Source organism: Monodelphis domestica, chromosome 8, assembly GCF_027887165.1.
Source record: "Monodelphis domestica isolate mMonDom1 chromosome 8, mMonDom1.pri, whole genome shotgun sequence".
NCBI classification, from domain to species: domain Eukaryota; kingdom Metazoa; phylum Chordata; class Mammalia; order Didelphimorphia; family Didelphidae; genus Monodelphis; species Monodelphis domestica.
In genome coordinates, this window is record NC_077234.1 from 2,504,957 (window position 1) to 2,525,166 (window position 20,210).

Below are 20,210 nucleotides of genomic sequence, written 5' to 3' on the forward strand. Positions count from 1 at the left end.
CCTTCATTTTTCTTGCTTCTTAAACAACAGCACTAGTCTCTTGGGTGTTTTAATATGTGAGGGTTAAATTTAATGGTTAGATGATAATTTTATGAAATTAATGTGGTTGCCAGTATTTATTATATCTTGAGTCAGAAATTTACTTACAAATATATACAAGTAGAGAAGAAACAATAAAGAAGAGAAATGTGAGGGGGTTCGAGAGGTTATCTATCCTATCTTAATCCAGGCAGAGATTAATTAGCTCTCAACCAGGCTGGTAGTGAGTAACCATGTGGCCTCCTCCAAGATGGAAGCTAGTCCTTCCAGAAACTAGGAAAGGAGCCTTTCACTTGCTCCACGAAGTAGTCCAGGAAGCAGAGTTCAAATTGAAGCCAAGCTCCAAGCCCATGATCCAAGCTGTCCAAGCTGCAGTCTCCAGCAAAGCTCCCTCAAAGACTCTCTCCACAAGACTGATTGAAGCCAAAAGATTCATGGCTTTTATGGTGCTAGCACTGCCCAGGGGGAAGTGTTTGTGGGAACCAGTTCTTGCCTTCTGGAGAAGTGAACTCTTATCAAAGGCCTCTAAATGTGTCAACTCTGATCAAAGAATTCACAAGTTTCTGGAGTTGTCACCCATTGTAGTAAGTGACTTGCAAACTCCTCCATCTAGTTCAAGCTTTTGTTGGTTCAATCCAAAAGTGTACAAAGGGGAGTTAATCTTGTCTTCATAATCTAGTGAAGTACTAGTAGGGGTTCTTAAGTTATTGTTTAACCAAGTGTTAACTTAAAATAGGAACAGGGAATAAAGAATTCCCTTTCACATATAGAAGATGTCACATTGATCCAGATCTTTACTAAACCCAGGGCCATTTATCTTGTCACAATTACAGTACTGATTCTATAGTGAAACTTGGCCCAGAAGTCCTCTGCTCTGTAAAAATTAAATTATATCTCTAATAATAAAAATATTCTATTTTATGAGGTTTATTAAGGATCATTAGAAATCAAGGAATAAAGAGGATACCAAATAAAAACCACGTGCCCATGGCTGATCAGCCCATTTAAAATCCCTGTGTTTAGCTTACCACTATACTTGCTGCATCATTTGCAAAGGAAGAGAGCATGGGAGGCATTACTGCCTGGTTAAATACCAATTGTGATCTCACCAATGTAGAGACTCCGGAGATATTATAGGGAATTCTGGGAAAAAACCAGGACTTCTGGGGAATGAAGTCTAGGGTTCAAAATCTCCATTTATACATTCCCCTTGAGAGCCGAGGAAGACTGTTCTCTCCGATGGGTCTTGTAAACATACCAACTTTGAAATTACAATAATTTGAGGATGAGGAAAAGAGAAAAAAACCAATGATGGCTAGGCGCATTAGCAAAAAACCAGTTAGGGGGCAGCCCCCGTCGGCATAAGAGTATACATACAAAACAAATGCATTCAACCCCGCACAGTTCAGATCACCACATCCCAAAGTTCACTCTGGATCTTCTGGTGCAGCGTGTGGTCTGGGCAGGCATCTTCATGGCGCCTTCTCCAAACAATTCACTTTCTGGATTCGGAGAGGTGGCGTGTTCTTATCCTAAGTTACTCTCTAAAGGAATTTAAATTTTGCAATTTAAAGGAATAATAATTATACATTTCCCCCTGAATAGGGTGATTGAAAAATACAGGGATCACTTAGGGATGCATGGCTGAGTTATGAGGTATATGAATAAATTGGCGAGAGAAATCAAAAACAAAAAAAATCCAAATAAAAAAAGATAATTTCTGGATGAAATATAGACTATCAAAGTCTTATGTGTAAAAATTCCAAGTAAAGGAAAAATAAATCTATAACAGGTCCTTGAATCAGGGCCCAATTAAAATAATTTAAGCAATTAAGTATTTACCCAATCAGTAGCCAGGACTACAGAAAGTTGCCACATTATGAAAGACAGAACAGGGACTAGATTTTTAGGAGCTAGGTAGTAGCCAAATTTGACACACTTGGTAGAATGTGGGGCAAGGAAGACCTGCCTTTAACACATGTTAAATAGCCGCAACCTCAAACCCCAAACGAGTTCAAGTCCTCTTGTCTTGGCTCAAAATTTTCATCAATCCCATTCAGATTGGTGGGTCTCTTTGACCTTGTATTCAATTGGCACTATGCAGTTTAGCTTTGTGCTTCTTTGGCACTGTGCAATGGTTCTTTTTGTATTGTCTTGTCCTGGAACCAGACAGAATCATTAAGCAAAATCCCATAAATTTTGTAAAACAATTAGTGGCATCATTTTTTATAGTCTAAAGCTTCTTGGGTATACATTGGCATTATGGCAAATATATTTTAAACTTATATTCCTGCAAAATCAAAAAAGTTAAAATCTTCTTAATACTGGTGACGTGTTTCAAATATAAAAGGAGAGAAAAAATAAAAACTGAAATAGTATTTTGCACATGCAAGAAAAATATAATAAAAGAGTTTTAAAAATAAAAAAGCATAGCTTATAATCATTGATACACTGTGTCAGCTAAGGAAATGTAGAACACAAGGTTTCTCACCAATGAGATCTATTTCCTCTTCATACCTGGCCATGATCCATCACTGTGAGTACAAGCAAATGATTTTCACACAGTAACAGTTTTTTATAAAGAACAGTAGTACAACATGTAATGCACATTTCAAAAAGTATCAAAATCCTCAAAGTTATAATAGCCCATTTAATGTCAATAGCAAACAAACCCACTATCATATTTTACATGAATCTTCTGTATGACATTTAAAGAAAAAACCTTAGAAGCTAATGGATACTTGTAACAAGTTTTTCTGGTGTAGCAATGTTTCAACCTTGGCAAACATATTTTTAAAGAAAGTAAAACTTATTTGGGTCTAGAACATCATCAAGAAATCTAGAGATCATTCTGGTGAAAGGGTAAAGTAAGCTGAAGAGTTATAAATGAAAGATGTTCCCTTTTGGGAGCCATCCAGGGGTACCATGCCCGGGGATTAACTTCCTAGCTTCTTTGGTATGAGACTGTGATGCCCCATCCATTCACATTTTTATAAATGTGGGAGGTGGGGATTATAATTGTATTTCACTTCAGCTACTAAAATGGACCTTACCTCCTGTTAGAGGCAGGCAAAATGATCAGTTGTTGAAAAAAAACCTAAAAATCATGTCTAAAGACCCCTTAAAATCAATTTGAGACATTTAGCTCATTAAATTTTCCAAAGGTTGTTATACAGTTGTAACCAGTTTTGATGAAGTCCATCCATTCTCTATGTGACAAGTTACAAAGCCAAAATGGTGGGGGAGGACTGCTTTTTTATATGGGCTTATTCAATAATATTTGTTCAGTATAGTTATAGGGGGAAAGCAACAGGATATAAAAGTAGTTAAAATCCAGTACATTAAAATGATTCAGTGTAACAGAATAGTATTGAATACATTAATATATGAACTTAAAACCAACAAAATTAAATCTTAAACAAAACAATCAGCAAAATGCAATAAGATACAGAGATTTTTATAAAACATTGGAGTCTAAAAAGCCTTAAAAATATAACCTCCAGTCTCTAAAGTTCATTTTTGTTGTATGTGTGTGTGTGTGTTTTTTTTCCGTTGAGATTCCTTTTGTGGAATTTCACATAGCGAGGGAGAACATGGGTTTGAGGAATCTCAAATTGGGCAGGCCCAAATGGCAAAGAGTTGCACGAGATGAATTTCTCCCCTGAATCTCATGTAAGATAAATAAAAGGATCAGTGCACTCAAAAAATATCCTTTGAAATAGGCAATGCACTTCTCTCTCATAGAATAGGCCACGCTTTCAATCAACTTCCTGTTTGGAAAAGTCTCTTCCTTCTCCTCATTCCCCCCCCCCCCCCGCCCTCCCCCCCAGGTCCCCAGCCATATGGAGGTTAGTTGTAGCCTAAGGAAAGAACACCCCCGTTTTTACCAGTTGGTTTGTGATTCTGAAGACACAGTGGCAGCTGCCATGAGCCTGGGTCCTGGGTCCTGGGGCTGGGCCTAGGGTTGGATGAGTGATCTGGCTCGAGGCCAGAGATCATGAGTAGAGTTGCTGGGACTGGGGCTGGGGCCAGGACTGGGTGAGTGATCTGGGTCAAGAAGGTCAGGAATGGATGGCTGGAGGCAAGAGCGGGCAGCAGGAGTGAGCTGAATCAGGAGAAGCAGCTTTGCAAGGGTGGGTGGGTTGGGCGAAAAGCCTTGGCAGGAGAAACATGGCTTAAAAAAATTATCTAGGCTGTCTTAAAAAAAACTGAGATTTATTAAGGATCATTAGAAGTCAGGGAATAAAGAGGATACCAACTAAAAACCACGTGCCCACGGCTGATTAGCTCATTTAAAATCCCTGCACTTAGCTTACCACCATACTTGCTGCATCATTTGCAAAGGAAGAGAGTTAAATGCCAATTGTGATCGTGCCAATGTGGAGACTCAGGAGAGATAATAGGGAATTCTGGGGAAAACCAAGGACTTCTGGGGAATGAAGGCTAGGGTTCAAAATCTCCATTTATACAGCTCTGATTCAGATCCACAATCCATTTGTAACTTAAGATACCTGAGCCCTGGGAGTGCCCCAGCCAGAAGGTGTTTGGGGTAGGACTTGCTGTGGGGCTTCCTGATGCCCAGGCTGCCCATGGCAGTGCCTTTCTTGAGGATTTTGGGGGCCCTTTGCTGTTGGAAGGAGGAGCATCTTTAGCACCCCTCGTGGGAAAAGCCATTTGGGGATGGCTGTGCCTAGTCTCCTGAAGCGTGGTACAGAGCCTATCTCTGTCAGACGTTCCAGGCATTGGGGCTTTGCTGTTGGGAAATGGTCCCCTCCTTGCCTTTCGCCCACTGCTCAGAGGTGGTTTCTTCTGCATTTCAGGGCCAAGGAGATGCGAATGACGAAGCCCTGTTGCTGGGTGACACACAGGCCAGTCTGTCTTCAGTGAAGAAGCTGTCGTGCCACGTGTCACCAGGGTCAGAGAGAAGCTCTGATGACTTGGATGCCCTCGCAGCTGACAGGGTGCCTTTGGCCCCTCCAGGTGGAGGTCCTGTACTCTTCTCCCGTGAGCTGTGGCCAGTTAGTGGGGGTGGGGGCGGCTGGGTCTCCTTTCTGAGCCGGTGGCCCCCGTCACGCCCAGCCCTCCTCTCCAGCCTCCTTTCTCCCCCCACTGCCCATGGAGAGGCCTGTCTGGGGCCAGGGGCTGGCCTGGCTGCACCGGAGCTGAGAGTTCTGCTCCCCCCAAGTTGATTTTGGCTTTGACGGGGTCTCGGGCGAAGCTGGAAATAGCTGCCAAGTAGTTGAAAGCTGGCCAAGAAAGGCAGCTCCCGGGACTCTTGGTTCCAGAGAAGAGGCCATCTGGAGCACGTTGACTTGAGCTCCCCAAGCGCATGGGAAGGGGATGTCTTGTTCTCAGATGGCTGCTTGTGGTGTAGGACATCAGCCAGAAGGGGGTGCCCAAGCTGGCTGTCGGATAGGAGAGGGATGCTGGCATTGTCCCGCCATCAGCTTCGGCTGAAAGCTCCAGCCTTTCCTCCATTTCTCTGTCCGGTCAGGCGCCTGTCCTCTGTGCTGCTTGAACCAGTGGTGCCTGGGCCAGGCCTCCCCCCCGCCTGGGCCGAGGGCCCCACCCCTGAGGCCCCACCACGTGCTCCAAGCCCCCTTCCCCTCCTGGGGGTTGCCACTGACGGTCGAACCTGATCAGAACTCCAGAATCCCGGCCCAAACCTTCCGCCCTTGGGGGAGCTCTTGCCTTCTGACATCCCAGGGGACCAGCCAGCCAGCCGTGCAGGCTGGGCTCATCCGTGGTCAGCCCTTTTCTTGTCATCCCTTGGCCTTCCCGCGGCTCGTGGGCTCTTTGGGCTTCGGCCAGACAGCAGACACTCTGGTCGTCCCGGCTCAGCCCATCTTGGTTTTGCCCATCTGCCCTCTTTCCTCTCTTTGCTGTCGTTCTTGGCCAGAACAAACCTCCTCAGGTGTCGTGTCCACTCGTGGCCTGGTCGCTGCCTGACCTCGGAGGTGCTTGTCTGGCCTCTGCTCTTGTTCCCAGGCTCTGCGAGCTGGATTCTGCCTCCGTTCACGCAGGCTTGATGCTCGGCCCCATCGGAGGAAGGGCTCGGCATTCGCCTGGGTTCCGTTGGTCGCTGTGGCCAGAGGCCGTCGCCCTCATAGGGCCGGTCGGCTCTTCTTTGGCGCAGCTCCCTCGGGCATTAGGCCCCCCGTCACGGCACTGGCGTCTGCCAGTGTCGGGGGAGTGACCTGGGTGCTTTTCAATGCAGGTGCTTCCTCTTTGGAGACCGTGGAGGAGAACGTCACGGCCCTGAGCCCTGAGCAGGTGTTTGCGGAGTGTTCCCAGAAGAGAATCTTGGGACTGCTGGCCGCCATGCTGCCCCCTTTACAATCCGTGAGCAATGGGGCGGGGGCGGGGTGGGCCGGAGAGCACCCCATGGGAGCCACGTGGGGTCTGCTTCCGTGCTCCTCCTGGGAATGGGGGTGAAGCTCGGGGCTCCTGGGATAGCGGGCATTTGGTGTCCCCCGGTGTGGCTGGTTAGCTCGGCTCTCGGGAGGAGGAAGAGGAGCTCCGGATGCCCCCAGTGGGTGGAGAAGGGCTCGGGGCAGAGGAAGTGAAGACGGGGAGCCGCTCGTAGCCTGGCCTGGCAGAGAGCTGCGGAGCTAACCATGGAGTGAGGGTCTTCCTTCCGGGCCGGGGCGAGGGGGGCTCCCACGGCCTGCAGCGTCTGGCCTCCTCTGGCTGGTCTCAGAGCGCCAGAGCTCTGGGACAGCCCAGATGCCTTTTCAGCAGCGGTGCCCAGCGGGAGCAGCCCATCCCTTTAGCTGACCCTTAGCCTCGAGACCCGTAAACGGAAGACGGGCTCTGGCCGAGGAGACGGGGCTCCCCCTCGCCCCCTCCTTCTCCCGTGACCCCGCACCCCGCTTTGCCAGGCGTGATGGGGGCCACCCTCTGTTCTGCAGGGCTCCACCATCTCCTGGGCAAACCTGGACCACATTCTGCCCCTGATGTTCCAAGTGGTGATCTCCAACGCTGGCCACCTGAATGAGACCTACCACCTGACCCTCGGCCTGCTGGGCCAGCTCGTCGTGCGGCTGCAGCCGGCAAAGGTGGACGCCGCGGTGAGCGAGGCCCTGTCGGCCAAGCACACCCTGTTGTCGGCAGGAGACGGCTCTGCCTCACCTGAAGGCTGGAAGACGGTTCACCTACTCTTCAGCCTGGGGGCCGTGTGCCTGGACAGGTAGCCTGCGTTTGGGCCGGGAGACCGTCTGGCCCAGAGGCCCATCTCTGGGTGCTCAGACTGCAGAGACTTGCCCACTGGGGGGCCGGGGGGTCTCCTTTAGTGGCATGGTCTGTGGAGGTGGCACCCCCTGCCTCTTCTCCATCCGGAGGGATCTGGGGCTCCCCGGGGGGCAGGAAATCCCCCAAGGATCACCCCCCCCAATCCCCGCTGGGTCGGGCCCGGGCTCTGGGGGGGGGCCGGGGGCCTCACCACCTCCTCTCCTTGGTCCGGTAGCCGCGTGGGCCTGGACTGGGCGTGCTCCATGGCAGACATCCTGCGTGCCCTGCACGCCTGTCCACAGTGGCACAGCGTGGTGGCGGCTTTCACGGATCACTGCATGAAGCAGCTGCCCTTCCAGCTGAAGCACACCAACATCTTCACGCTGCTTGTGCTGGTGGGATTTCCCGAGGTGAGGTCCTCTGGGGACGGAGGGAGGGCCGTGTTGGGGGATGGGAGGCGGGCTTGCGGGGAGCCTGGGATGGAGGAGGCCGCGGGTCTGCCGGGTCACACGGCCCCCCCGCCTCTCAGGTGCTGTGTATGGGGGCCCGCTCCGTGTACCTAGACAACGCCAACGAACCCCACGATGTCATCGTCCTGAAGCACTTCACGGAGAAGAGCCGTGTGGTGGTTGTGGACGTCAAGACTCGCAAGCGGAAAACAGGTTCTGGCCGGGGAGACGGGGGGTCCCCTAAGCCCCTTCCCTTCTCCCTCTGCCCGGAGATGCGCCCATCTCACAGATGAGGATACTGAGGCTCCCCTGTAGAACGGCAGCTGGGCCACGTCTGCGCCTGCGGGAAGCGGAGGACGTGATGGGGGGCACGCCAGGCACAGAGCTCCCGTGGGCGGGCCTCCCCAGGACAGGGCTGGTGGCTGACCCCCGCTCCTCCCGTTTCAGTCAAAGACTGCCAGCTGGTGCGGCCCAGTGGCCCGGGCAGTGCGGCCGAGCGCGCGCCACTCCACGCACAGCTGCCCTACTTCACCTTCATCAGCAGCCGCCTGCTGCAGGACGGCCTGGACCAAGGCTACCCGGAGGCCGTGGAGGCCACGTGGGTGCTGGCCTTGGCCCTCAAGGGCTTGTACAGGACCCTGATGGTGAGCGGGGCTGAGGGAGGGTGTGGGTGCCGGGACGCCTGGGGCCGCCTGAGGGCTCTCGGGGAGGCCTGGCACCCGTGACCTGCCGCCCTCATGTGACAGGCACACAGTTTTGAAGAAATCCAGGCGGCCTTCCTGGAATCAGGGTTGCTGAAGCTGCTGGTGAAGAAGTGTAGCCGAGGCACCGGCTTCAGCAAGACGTGGCTTCTGCGCGACCTGGAGGTGAGGGGGGGTGGGGGGGAGGCCCCTGAGGGGCCAGTCTGCCAAGACCACAGCCGGCCGAACCGTCTGCCAGACCTTTGTCTCAGGGCCGGGCGGGCTCCTCTCGTGGCAGATCCTGTCCGTCCTACTGTACTCGTCCAAGAGGGAGATGAGCGGTGGGACTGAGCAGGAAGCTGGAGCTGGGCCTCCGCAGCCGGGCAGCCCTCCGGGGGACGTGGGCCAGAGCAAACCCGACCCGCTCGAGGGCCTGGATGAGGCCACCAAGGTCTGTTTCCTGGTACGTCCCTTCCTGTCCTCTGGCGTGGCCCAGGTGCCTGCTCTTCCCCCCCCTCCCCCCCAGAATGTGAGCTCTGCAGGGGACCAGCAGGGAGCACAGGGGTGCCATGGCTCCAGGGGCTGGGGCCCGAGGACCGGAAGAAGCCGTCCTGGCCAAGCACCCACTTTGGGGCCAGCAGAGCCACCAACGGGCCCCCCCTGCCTCCCCTTGACAAGGCTGCCCATGACCAGGGGTGAGACCAGGGTGGACAGGAATAGCAAGTTTGCGGTTTGGGGGGTTCCCCTCTCTGTCTTCTCCCCCTCCCCCCATCTCTGACCCCCTTTTTCCTCACCTTCCTTCTGCAGATGACCCACGATGCCCTGAACGCCCCCTTGCCCATCCTCCGGGCCATGTACGAGCTCCAGATGAAGAGGACAGATTCCTTTTTCTTGGAGGTTCAGAGGAGGTCAGGGGGACAAGGACTGTGGAAGGGGGGGGGGCGGGGGGCCCAGAGCCTGAGACCATCAGCATTTGTGGGGTCCTTTGCAGCCAGGACCCTGCTTTTACAGATGAAGAACTGAGGTGGCAGGCGGCGACACCTTCCTTCGGGGCCCAGCCTGCCAGGCCGTGCCTGGGTTGGGATCTGAACTCGGGTCCCGGCACCCGTGCCATGGCCCAGAGATGCCGCCTCCCCCTCGGCAGGTTTGACGGAGACGTGATCGCCACCGACGACAGGATCCGTGCCCTCGCCCAGAAGTGGCAGCCCCGGAAGCGCCCCCGGCTGGAGGAGCTGAGCGCCCGCGCCGTCGACACCGACATGATCGTCCTGCCGTGCTGGGTAGGCCACGTGCGCGCGGGCTGCGGGCTGCGGGAGGGGCGGGCCCGGGGCCTGACGGCGGCCTTTGTGTTGGCAGTCGAGGCCCGCGGCCTGCGACCAGGCGGCCGAAGAGTCCGACCCCGTGACTCAGAAGCTGATCGCCGGCACCGAGAGCGACCTGCGGCTGAGCTACGCCAAGCAGCGGAGGGCCAAGAGCGCCGGGCTGCTGCACAAGGAGCTGGGCGCCCGGGCCAAGGGCGCCGCCACACGCGCCTACCTGCATCGCGTCAACGAGGCCACGGCCGTCCTCTACGCCCGCCACGTGCTGGCCTCCCTCCTGGCCCAGTGGCCGGAGCCCGTGCCCATCACCGTCGACGTCCTGGAGCTCGCCAGCCCGGCCCAGATGGCCTACATCCTGGACACGCTCATGCAGCTGGAGGAGAGGCAGCTGTGGGAGAAGGTGCGGGGCGACTCCCGGGCCGGGGGCCGGGTGGGGGCCGAGGCGGGGGCCGAGCCCGACCTCCCGCGCGTGCTTCCGCAGATCCTGGAGAAGGCGCTCCTCGGCTGCAGCCACGACATGCTGGGCCCCGTGGCGCTCACCGCCTGCCAGTTCATGGAGGAGCCGGGCACGGCCGTGCAGGTGTGCGAGTCCAAGCACCCCTACAGCAACAACACCACCTTCGAGGTACAGCCCGTCCGGCACCCGGGCCGGGGGGGCCTGGCCAGGAGAGCGTGGTCTAACGGGCGGGACCAGAGACAGCCCGGGGGGGGGGGGTCCGGCCGTCCCCCTCAGGCCTCCCCATTCCCCCCAGGACAAGGTGCACATCCCCGGCGCCATCTACCTGTCCGTGAAGTTTGACCCTCAGTGCAGCACGGAGGAGGGCTGTGACGAGCTCGCCGTGGCCAGCAGCAGCGACTTCCAGCAGGACCGGCACAGCTTCAGCGGCTCCAAACAGAAATGGACAGACTTCGAGCTTCCGGGTAACGGCGCGCCGGGCTGGGGTCTGAGGCAGCGCCCTCGGGGGGAGCGAGGGGCCCAGGGACAGACAGGAACAAAGGGGGCTCGGCCAGACCCCGAGCGCCCTGTGCTTGGCCCCCTGCTCTATAGACAGAGTATGGGGGGAGTGCGTGCGTGTGTCTGCGGTGCACGTATCCCACAACATAGAGATCCTACGAAGGAGGAATCTGTGGCCGACTCGGCACAGAGCGAGGTAGGAAGAGCTAGAGGCAGGATTTGAACCCAGTCCTCTGCCTCCCTGACACCCCGTTTGCCACCTTCTCTGGGTGACACCAGGCGGTCCAGGAGAGGCCATGCGTGCGGGTGGGCCTCGGTAAACTTGACCGCAGGCCGCCCACACGAGGAGAAGCTTGCCGAGTGGCCCCAGTTGGGGCGCCCGTGCAGCCTGCGCAGAAGCTTTGAGCGTTCTGCCGGCTCCCTGATCGTGCTCCGGCCCTCCCCCCACAGGAGACACGCTGTACTACAGGTTCACCTCGGACATGAGCAACACCGAGTGGGGCTACAAGTTCACCGTGACGGCGGGACACCTGGGGAGGTTTCAGACAGGTAGGGGAGCAGAGCCGGCTCGGGCGGGCAGCCTCCTCTTCCCTTCTGGGGCCTTTTCCGAAGTTGACACTCAAAGGGCCAGACGGCTTCCAGTTAAAAATCAGTCTCTGGCAGCAGCTGGCTGGCTCAGTGGATGGAGAGCCGGGCCTAGAGGCGGGAGGCCCTGGGTTCCAATGTGGCCTCAGACACTTCCCAGCTGGGTGACCCTGGGCCAGTCACTTGACCCCCATGGCCTAGCCCTGACCGCTCTTCTGCCTTGGAGCCAATACACAGTACTGACTCCAAGACGGAAGGTGAGGATTCAAAAAAAAAATCGGTCTCTGAGAGCAGCGGAGAGCTGGCTCCCAAGTCGGGAACGCCTGGGTTCGTTCACCCTCTCCTGCCTCTAGCAGTGCGGCCTGGGGCGAGACCCCCGCCCCCTCTCTGCCAAGGATGACCCTTTAGCAGGGCTCCCTCTACTGGAGAAACCGCAGGCCTGGTCCCAAAGGGGGCCCCCTTCTTTGCATGCTTATTTGCTTACCAGCTCTCCGGATGGCTTAAAAGACCTTTGTCCACTCATTCCTTCTGGTGACTTGGCCGTCCTTCTAAGGAAGGGGAGCCCCAGCCACAAGCCCCCGTTGGTGCGGTCGGGCACAGGCATTGACGTGAAATGCCTCAGGGGCCCAGTGTGCGCCTGTCATTAGTGGGAGGCCTTTTGAGTGGACCACAGTGTCCCAATCCTTCAGCATCCTACAGCTTGTGGGGCTATTCCCCACTCAGAGACCGAGAATGCTGGGAAGACAGCATGGGAAATGGAATTGTCCAGGAAGCCCATGAAGAGGGCACAGCTGAGGTCGTGAACCCCGGGAAGGGAGAGGAAATGGGCAGATGAGGAGGAGCAGGCCAGCGGAGTGGGAAGGGATGGGACGTGCAGGTGGGAATGTGGGCGGCACCTGGGGATGACGTCAGCAGGCGTTTTGGGGACACTGCACTGTCCGTGCTCTCTCCTCCCTCCGTGACTGCTCCTCCTCTCTGTCCTTTGCTGGATCCCCCTCCCGGTTATGCCCTCTAGTTGTAGGTGTTGCTCAGGGCTGTCCTGGGCCCTGCGCTCTTCTTCCATCCTGCTTCATTCGGGACTCTCTTCAGCTCCCAGACATTGAGTCACCATCTCGGAGTGGATGATTCTCAGGCCTCCCATCGCCAGCAGACAGCTTAAGCTCGGGATGTCCAAGACTTCGTTCTCTTTCTCCCTAACCCCCACCCGCTTCCTCTTCCTGTTACTGTTCTCCCAGGCCCTTGGGTTCACAACCTGGGAGTTATCCTGGATTCCTCTCATCGCCCTAGATTCAAGCTTTGGCCCAGGCCTGTCCATTTAGCTCCAGGAGCATATCCAGTCAGTTTCTCTCTTAGAAGCGTCTCTGGTCAGTTTCACCCTAACATCATCATCATCATCCTTTCTCGTCGATTTCACCTTAGCTTGTATCTTGTCAAATTCATTCACCCATGCAGCATGTCTGGTTGATTTCAGACCTACCCAATCTGGATACATTTGATGTCACCTTTGTATCAACTCTGCAGCTTGCCCCTTCTCTTCTCTAACACTGCCCCCACCCTGCTGCAGACCCTGGGCACCTCACACCTGCACTGCACTATGACAGTAGCTGGGGGGATCTGGCTGCCCCAAGTCTCCTCACTGCAATCCCTCCCTAGTTCAGCCACTAGAGGTCAGGCCTAATCACGTCAGCCTCTCCGTGTCTCGGAATCATTTCCAGGATTGAATACAAAGTCATTTCTTTAACCTTCAGAGCTCTCCATGGCAGGGCCTCCTCCTCCCTCTCCTCCCTTACATTCTCTCTGACTGTCCCCGTGCTTGGACTGTCCTTCCCTCCATTCTGCCTACATTCCTTCAGTGCCCAAGTAAAACCCCGTCTTCTGCAGGGCCTCCCTCTGTGCATCCTTTCCAGGCTACCCTGTATTTGTAGATAGTTCTTTGCCTGTCGCCTCTCCTCTGCCGAGGCCGGGCCAGTGGGCCCCCCTTGCTGCTGGCTTTCACGCCTGGCCCGTCAGAGGGAAGCCTTGAGGAGAGGGTCGTTCGTTTTCATCCGGGGTGCCGAGGTATTTCTCGTGCTTCGGAATCCATCATAGGACGTTATCCACACACGGGAGGGTCCTGCTCTTCTTCCCGCTGGACAGGTTTCCTTGCAGAATGTGGTCAGGCCTCGTCTGCTTTGATGAAGGGATGTTTCGCTTGTTTTGTTCTTGGCAGGGTTTGAGATTTTGAAGAAGATGCTGTCAGAGGAAAGAGTTGTTCCCCACCTGCCCCTGGCCAGAATCTGGGAGTGGCAGGTGGGTGTGGCTTGCCGCCAGACGGGTCACCAGCGCCTCAAGGCCATCCACTTGCTTCTAAAGATAGTGCAGTGCAGCACCCCCAGGTAGGTGTCCCCCCCAAGCCTTTCCCCAAACCCCACGAGTTCCTCCTCTGCAAGATGCTTTCTGGGCCACTTCCTATCCACGCTGTTGGCAGGCTGCTCCAGAAACAGTGAGCGCCCCAGGGCCAGCTAGCCAGAATAAGAACCCCGTCAGTGGAAGGCCCTGGAACAAGGAAGTCCCTTCACAAGGGCAACTCCCCATCCCACAGTTCAGGGCCTGTTTGCCTGATAGGCTTCTTGAGAATTTTCTTGCCTCCCACCTTCTGCAGAAGGAATACATGCCCCGCATCCATGAGAAAAGGGCAGACCGGGAGAGTGTCCTCAGTGCAGGCACCCCAGGCCTGGCTGGGGCTTCTGGGGCGTGCAAGCCCGGGAGCCTTGTCAGGTGGGGCTGCTGGGGGCTCTTCTGGCATCTTGGGGTGCTTTGGACACGAAGCTCCGAAGGCAGCCGGACGTACGTGTTTGAGCTCCTTCATGGGGCTTCCACTGGGGAGGAGAGGAGTCCCATCTACTCCCCCCTGGGCGTAGGCCCTCCCACCACGTGGGAACCCTGCTTCTGGGGGTCTGCTCAAATTGGGGCAGCTGGGTGGCGCGGTGGGCAGAGCCCCAGGCATGAAGACAAGGAGACCCAGATTTGCACCTAGCCTCAGACACTTCCAGTTGTGTGACCCTGGGCAAGTCACTTCACCCTATTTGCCTCCATCTCCTCATCTATACAATGGGCTGGAAAAGGAAAGGACAAACCGCTCCAGGATCTCTTGTCAAGAAAACCCCAAAGAGGGTCACAGAGTCAGACACGGCTGAACGACTGCCACCAGCGTCTTGAGAATTGTCTCTGTCGGGCCCCAGCTGGGCCCGAAATGGGGGGGTGGGGGGGCACTAGGCGCCCTCTGTCACAGGGAGGACGAGCTGGAGCTTGCTGCCGGGTAGAACTGTCTGTCTTTCCCCGGGGGCTTCCCCGGTAAGGGATGCAGCGTGGCCGGGGGGTCCTTCCAAGCCCAAAGCCTGTGGTTCTTTGGGAGAAGATGTGCCCGCGGCGGTTCTCTCAGTGGTGCTGACCCACGGCCAGGAATTGAGGTGCTGAGAAGGGGCCTCGGCCCAAAATGGAGGCGCTGCCGCCGGTCTGCGAGGGGACACCTCGTGCCTGAAACAGACCGGGGGGGGGGGGGGGGCTGGAGGGCGGCCAAGCGCTTTTCAGGGCGTTTCCTCTCGCTTGGGCTCGCCGGCGAGGGGCCGCCCATTCCGCGGTGGGCGGAGGCCCTCCAAGGAAGCGCACAGCCTCTGTCGCAGGCCGGGGGAGGCCGAGAGCGCCAGAGCTCCCATCGGTGCCACCCTGACTAGCATAACTCGGCCTACCCTGGCCGTGCCAGCCACCACGCCCGTGCGGAGGGAGGCTCCATCTCCGGCCCGTGCCCGACGCCGGAGAGCCCCGGGGGGGTCTTGGGCCAGGCATGGACAGAAGCAGGAGGGCGGTCGTGCAGCCCCTTCCGCGGGCCTCAGCCGGGAGGGCCCGTCCTTCGGAGCCCCTGCCATCTCCCAAGAACCCCAGGGCAGGCGGGGCTGGGTGTGCCCCGTGAGGTGACGACGGGTGGGGGAGACTGCTCGGGGCCCTCTGAGCCTCGGAAGGGGGCGCTCGGCGTGGCCCGGGCCGGGCTGCGGCTCTCCTTTGGCCTTCTCTCTTCCAGCGATCTCTGTGACCTGACCCTGCTCAAGCCCCTGTGGAAGCTCTTTGCCCAGATGGAGAAGGGTCTGTGCCAAGATGTGGGCCAGTCCAGTGTCCTCCTGCCCCTACACCGAGCCCTCACCGAGCTCTTCTTTGTGACCGAGAACAGAGTCCAGGTGAGGGGTCGGACGGAGCCCTTCGGCCTCGTCCCCAGGGATAGCCGGGCCGGGCTGAGGAGCTCCTGGCCGCACGTGGGCCCCCGGAAGGGCCTCTGTCGACCGGGGAGGCCGTCCAGAGGCCCGGCCTCCTCCCGTGCCCCCAGCCTGACCCTCCTCCTCCTTTCTGCCCCAGGAGCTGGGCTCCCTCCAAGACTACCTACTTGCCTTAACGACAGACGACTACCTTCTCTGCTGCACGGCCCAGGTAAAGTCGGGGCGCGGGGCGGCAGGACTGGGAGGGAGAGGCGCCGTGTGGGAGCCCCCAGCAGCCCGGCTCTTGGAACGCCCCCCCGGGGCCAAAGAGCAGAGCAAAGGCCAGAAGCTCCCCCACGAAACCGGAGGGCAGAGAAGCCCCCGAGCATCCGCTAGAGGTTGCAGTTTCTGCTCAGGGACCAGAGGAGATCCCAGGGCACCGCGCAGGCTGCTTTGCCCGTGTAGGGACGGAAGAGGCTGGGCCGTTGGCTAGTCTTGTTCGGAGTGGCCTGAGAGCCCTGGAGGGGGCGGCCTGGCTGCGGCCCCAGAGTGGGGAGGCCCTTCTGCTACCACGGAAGGGACTCCACACGCAGTTGGGGATCGAGCACCCAGTCTGGGCATGCCTTGTCGCCCTCTTCGCCTTGGTTTCCTCATCTGTAAAATGGGACAGGGCGATGGCCCCTTCCAGCATCCTTGCCAAGGAAGACAAGCCCTCGGGCTCCCACGGACTCGGTCAGGCCCCCGCGGTCACGGGTAGCAGCGAAGCGTGTGTGTGGCCCGAGCCTGAATGCCGCCTCTGACCTGGGCACGACTTCTGTCTGTGAGCCTCAGTGTCCTGATCTGGAAAATGGGGACGAGAGCCCGGCCGTCGGTTTCCCAGGGAAGAGAGAGCCCGTAAAGAAGGCGCTTTTCAAGCGTTCCCCGCGCCGAGCACGTGGACTTGTATCACGAGAGCTGGACTGTGCCCTGGTCTCCCTCCTGCGTCCGGGGCGAAAGCTGTGCTGGGAAGCTGGGGGCGTTTCCACGGGATCGGCAGGCCGCGGAGCAGGCGTTTACTGGGGGCACCTGCTGCGTGCGGATGGTTTCCCGGGGCGACGGCCTCGCTCCATCTAAGCGTGTGCGAGGTGCAGGGTCAGGAGGTGCCGTGAGCCGAGCTCGCCAGGAAGCCCAGAAAGGGGTCCCTCGGGCTGCCCTGGGCTCTCGTCTCCGCCTTCCCCGAGCCCCTGTGGGGGCTCCCCAGGAGGGCAGCCCTTCCCTTTCCCGGTTTCTGATCGCTGCCCTTCTCCCACAGGCCCTGAGAAACATCGCTGCCATCAGTCTCGCCATCAACTACCCGAACAAATCGACCAGCGTCTGGACGGGTTAACGTGGCCGCGGGCCCCTGGGCAGAATGCCCAGAGTGGGGACCCCCTGGCACGCTCTGGGGGGCGAGTCCTCAGCCTGGCCACACCGTGGGCGTGTACGGGGGCCTTAGTCCCAACGAACCGCGGGAGGGCTGGCGAGACGTCACCGTGGAAGGTCGCTTGGGAAGGCGAGGAAAGGATGGCCTGGACAGGGCTGCTGGGGGGCAGCCCTCGGGCTCCGTCCAAGCCATGCTTCTTGCGGTTCACTTTTATTTCTTTAGGCCACAGGCAGACGAGGGACCTTCTGTGAACCAAGCCAGCCAGACCCCAGCGGGCCTGAGCCTTGCTGCCTGACGTGGCCAAACCTCCCCTCGTTCCCCGCGGTGTCCCCCCATCCTCCCTCATGAGATTCACAGACTAAGCAGCGCAGATTCCCCTTGGGGCTCTCTGTGTGCATTTGCCCCTCAGGACACACCAACTTCTGGGGAGGGTGCAGGGCCTGAGCCAGTCCCCTGTGAAAGCTGAAAGCATTTCCCATGATTCTTTTCCCCTCCGTTCCCAGCCATTTCAGACTTCCCAAGGTCCCGAGCAGTCCCGAGCTCCGTGGTGTGGCACGAGGCTCACCCTTTGGGCCGGAGGGGCCCACGAGTTCTCACTGCCCAGCACTGTCGGGGCCGTCCGACTGGGGAATGTGGAACTCGGCTGCTGTGGCTCTCGCAGCTGGTCAGAGTGCTGTGAGGCCCCAGCATGGCGTAGGCCACAGCATTGATAGGAACATCCAGGCCCAGGTCCGAGGAACGGATCGACAGGGCTTCGGTGTCTCCTGTTCCTCATAGTCCAAGACGTCCCTGATGGAAGCCAAGAATGTTGGTGCAGAAACTCGAGCAGGACAGACTAGCTTGGCCAAGCAAGCCCGGGAAGGAAAGGCCGCTCGCTCCCTGGGATCCCGCTTCATTCCCCACCAGGAGCCCAGAGTCCCCGGCTCCAGAGTGTTCCGAGGGGTCCACTTTGGACGGGATCGCGCCTTTATCCTCCCAGCCCTCCCTGAAGACCTTCCCCTGGCCCCAGACTTGGAGCTTGGACTTCCTGAACCCAGGCGCCATCTTGAGTCCCCACCTGGGCTCGGGGCGGCTTCAGGACCCTGGCAGAGGCCTTTGTGTTTTCTTTCTATCAGGAAGATCAATTGTAGTAAATCCTGAACTCATGGCCAGGCGGCCCCTTCTAGAAGCTTTTTCTTCCCCCAAGGGCCAAGTCAGCTGACGGCCTTCCCTTTCCATTGGCCCTGGGGCGGGTTCTACTCTGCCCACTCGGACAGGAGAGAGTAACATGGGATTCACACTGCCTTATAGCTGATGCCCGGGAATTCTCCCAGAGCCAGTGAGGCCGGTGGGGGACGTAGGGGCCGGGCTTTGCGAAAGGTTTGCTAGAACTCCGTGCCTGATGAAGATTAAAGCAATTCTTTGTTCTCAATCAATTACGATGGCAAAACTCCCAGCGCTGCTGCTGAGACGGGACTTCCTTTCATTCAACTCCGTTTTCCATTTCTTCTCTTACGGGTTTCCTCTTTGGGATTTGTATCTGGTTGGAAAGAGCACTTCGTCGAGGATACCAGCCGAGCTCAGCCTGAAAACAAGCTGGCGGGGGGTCATCTACGACGCAGAGAAATATATTGTACAAATTCTATATAAAAAAAGAACCACGTGTGTGTTTGCACTTGTTTTCTGGGCCCCTCCCGTGGGGCCTCGCCTAACCGCCCTCCAGGCCGCCGCCCCACTGCTGACCAGGGACGAGAATGGCCCCCCTCGCAGCCCAAGGGAGGACAGAGGCCTCCTGTGGAAGCTGGCCTGGCCTGGCCGGGGAGAGGAGGCCCGGGATCTGAACTCCGATGATGTGCAGAAATAGGGAAGTCGCAAGGAGATAAGGTCCGTTTTCACCACAGGCTTGACATGCTTCCGGAATATGCCGAGGAGGCACATAGCAACAGAGAAGCTTAGCTTGGATCCCTGGTCAGGGGTGGGGGTGGGGGTGGGGGTGAGTCCAGGAGAAAACACCCAATGACTCTGCTGTTCCTCCAAGGACCTCCATCCGCCTCCCCTGCCCCCTGGCTTCGGGTCCCTGTGGGTTCGGAGCCCTCCACACACCAGTCTCAGACCCTCTGCCATGGCTCCTGCCCCCCAGAGGTGGGAGGGGCCTCTGGCCACTCCCTCCCTGACCACTAGCCTAGCCTGCCTTCCCCGAGGTCCCTGCTCTCAAGAGGAGAAAGCTGCTTGTATCTTGCCATCACGACATGCCATTCTTGAGGCTAAATCCACTCTATGGGGCCAAACAAGGCTTGTGCCCTGCAGAGCTGGGGGGCCACCCCCTCCTCCAATCGCCTTTGAACCTCCTCCAAGCCCTTCCGAGGTCCCTTCTTCACAGGGCTCAGCCTACTGTGTGACATGGGTGGAGGGCAGAGGAAAGCTGGCCACAGAACACTGGCTCCACATTTCCCTCCATCATCTTGAACCCAAATCCAGCCCAACACTCCTTTGGGTCCACTGCATGTTTATGTTGTCAATCTCACCTGGGCCCTTTTATCCCTTCCTATGTAGTTCACCAGGGTCTCCAAGTGATGCAGACAGAGTCCTGGACCTGGAGCCTGGCCTCAGACACTTAGTAGCTGTGTGACTCTAGGCAATTTGCTTAATCCTGTTTGCCTCAGTTTCCTCATCTGTAAAATGAGCTGAAGAAGAAAATGGCAAGTTACCCCAGTATCTTAGTAAAGAAAACCCCAAATGGGGTGATAGAGACTCAAACAATTGAACAGCCATTAACAAATTAGCTCACCATCCCACTGGCCTCCAAGGCCCTTCTCCAACTTCCCACGGCTCCCTCTTCCCCTACTCTCTCAACTAAGAATTTTAAACCTCATTTAGGAAAAAAAAACATTTAGAATATTCTTCCATGGTTCTATGATTCATGTTCTTTTCCTCCCTCTCCCTTCCTGTAGCCAATGAGCAATTCCACTGGGTTTTATATGTGTCATTGATCAAGACCTATTTCCATATTATTGATATTTGCACTGGGGTGATGATTTAGTCTGCATCCCCAATCATGTCCCCATGAACCATGTGATCAAGCAGTTGTTTTTCTTCTGCATTTCTGCTCGCAGTTCTTCCTCTGGATGTAGATACATTCTTTCTCACAAGTCCCTTGGGATTGTCCTGGGTCATTGCATTGTTACTAGTAGCAAAGTCAGTTACATTTGATTGTGCTACAATGTATCAGTCTGTGTACAATGTCCTCCTGGTTCTGCTCCTTTCACTTTGCATCACTTCCTGGAGGTCGTCCCAGTTCACATGGAATCCCTCCAGTTCTTCATTCCTTTGAGCACAATAGCACATC

At 56.8% G+C, this 20,210-nt stretch overlaps 1 protein-coding gene across 4 annotated transcripts in view; it reads left to right on the forward strand.

Annotated features, from left to right (window-relative positions):
- Positions 1-18,527, forward strand: part of ZZEF1 (zinc finger ZZ-type and EF-hand domain containing 1) — a 60,365-nt gene extending 41,838 nt beyond the window's left edge. For 2 of the 4 annotated variants that reach the window (XM_056808376.1, XM_056808377.1), the window contains exons 38-55: positions 4,860-5,043; positions 6,257-6,381; positions 6,951-7,228; positions 7,505-7,679; positions 7,799-7,931; positions 8,166-8,362; positions 8,465-8,584; positions 8,697-8,861; positions 9,206-9,306; positions 9,543-9,678; positions 9,755-10,117; positions 10,199-10,342; positions 10,470-10,638; positions 11,123-11,221; positions 13,467-13,632; positions 15,315-15,468; positions 15,644-15,715; positions 16,775-18,527. In XM_056808376.1, coding sequence (XP_056664354.1) covers positions 4,860-5,043; positions 6,257-6,381; positions 6,951-7,228; positions 7,505-7,679; positions 7,799-7,931; positions 8,166-8,362; positions 8,465-8,584; positions 8,697-8,861; positions 9,206-9,306; positions 9,543-9,678; positions 9,755-10,117; positions 10,199-10,342; positions 10,470-10,638; positions 11,123-11,221; positions 13,467-13,632; positions 15,315-15,468; positions 15,644-15,715; positions 16,775-16,849 — 2,856 coding nt within the window. In that variant the 3' untranslated portion in view covers positions 16,850-18,527. The remainder of the gene's footprint in view (positions 1-4,859; positions 5,044-6,256; positions 6,382-6,950; positions 7,229-7,504; positions 7,680-7,798; positions 7,932-8,165; positions 8,363-8,464; positions 8,585-8,696; positions 8,862-9,205; positions 9,307-9,542; positions 9,679-9,754; positions 10,118-10,198; positions 10,343-10,469; positions 10,639-11,122; positions 11,222-13,466; positions 13,633-15,314; positions 15,469-15,643; positions 15,716-16,774) is intronic. The other 2 variants (XM_056808378.1, XM_056808379.1) reach the window with 2 other exon arrangements.
- The last annotated feature ends 1,683 nt before the right edge of the window (positions 18,528-20,210 follow it).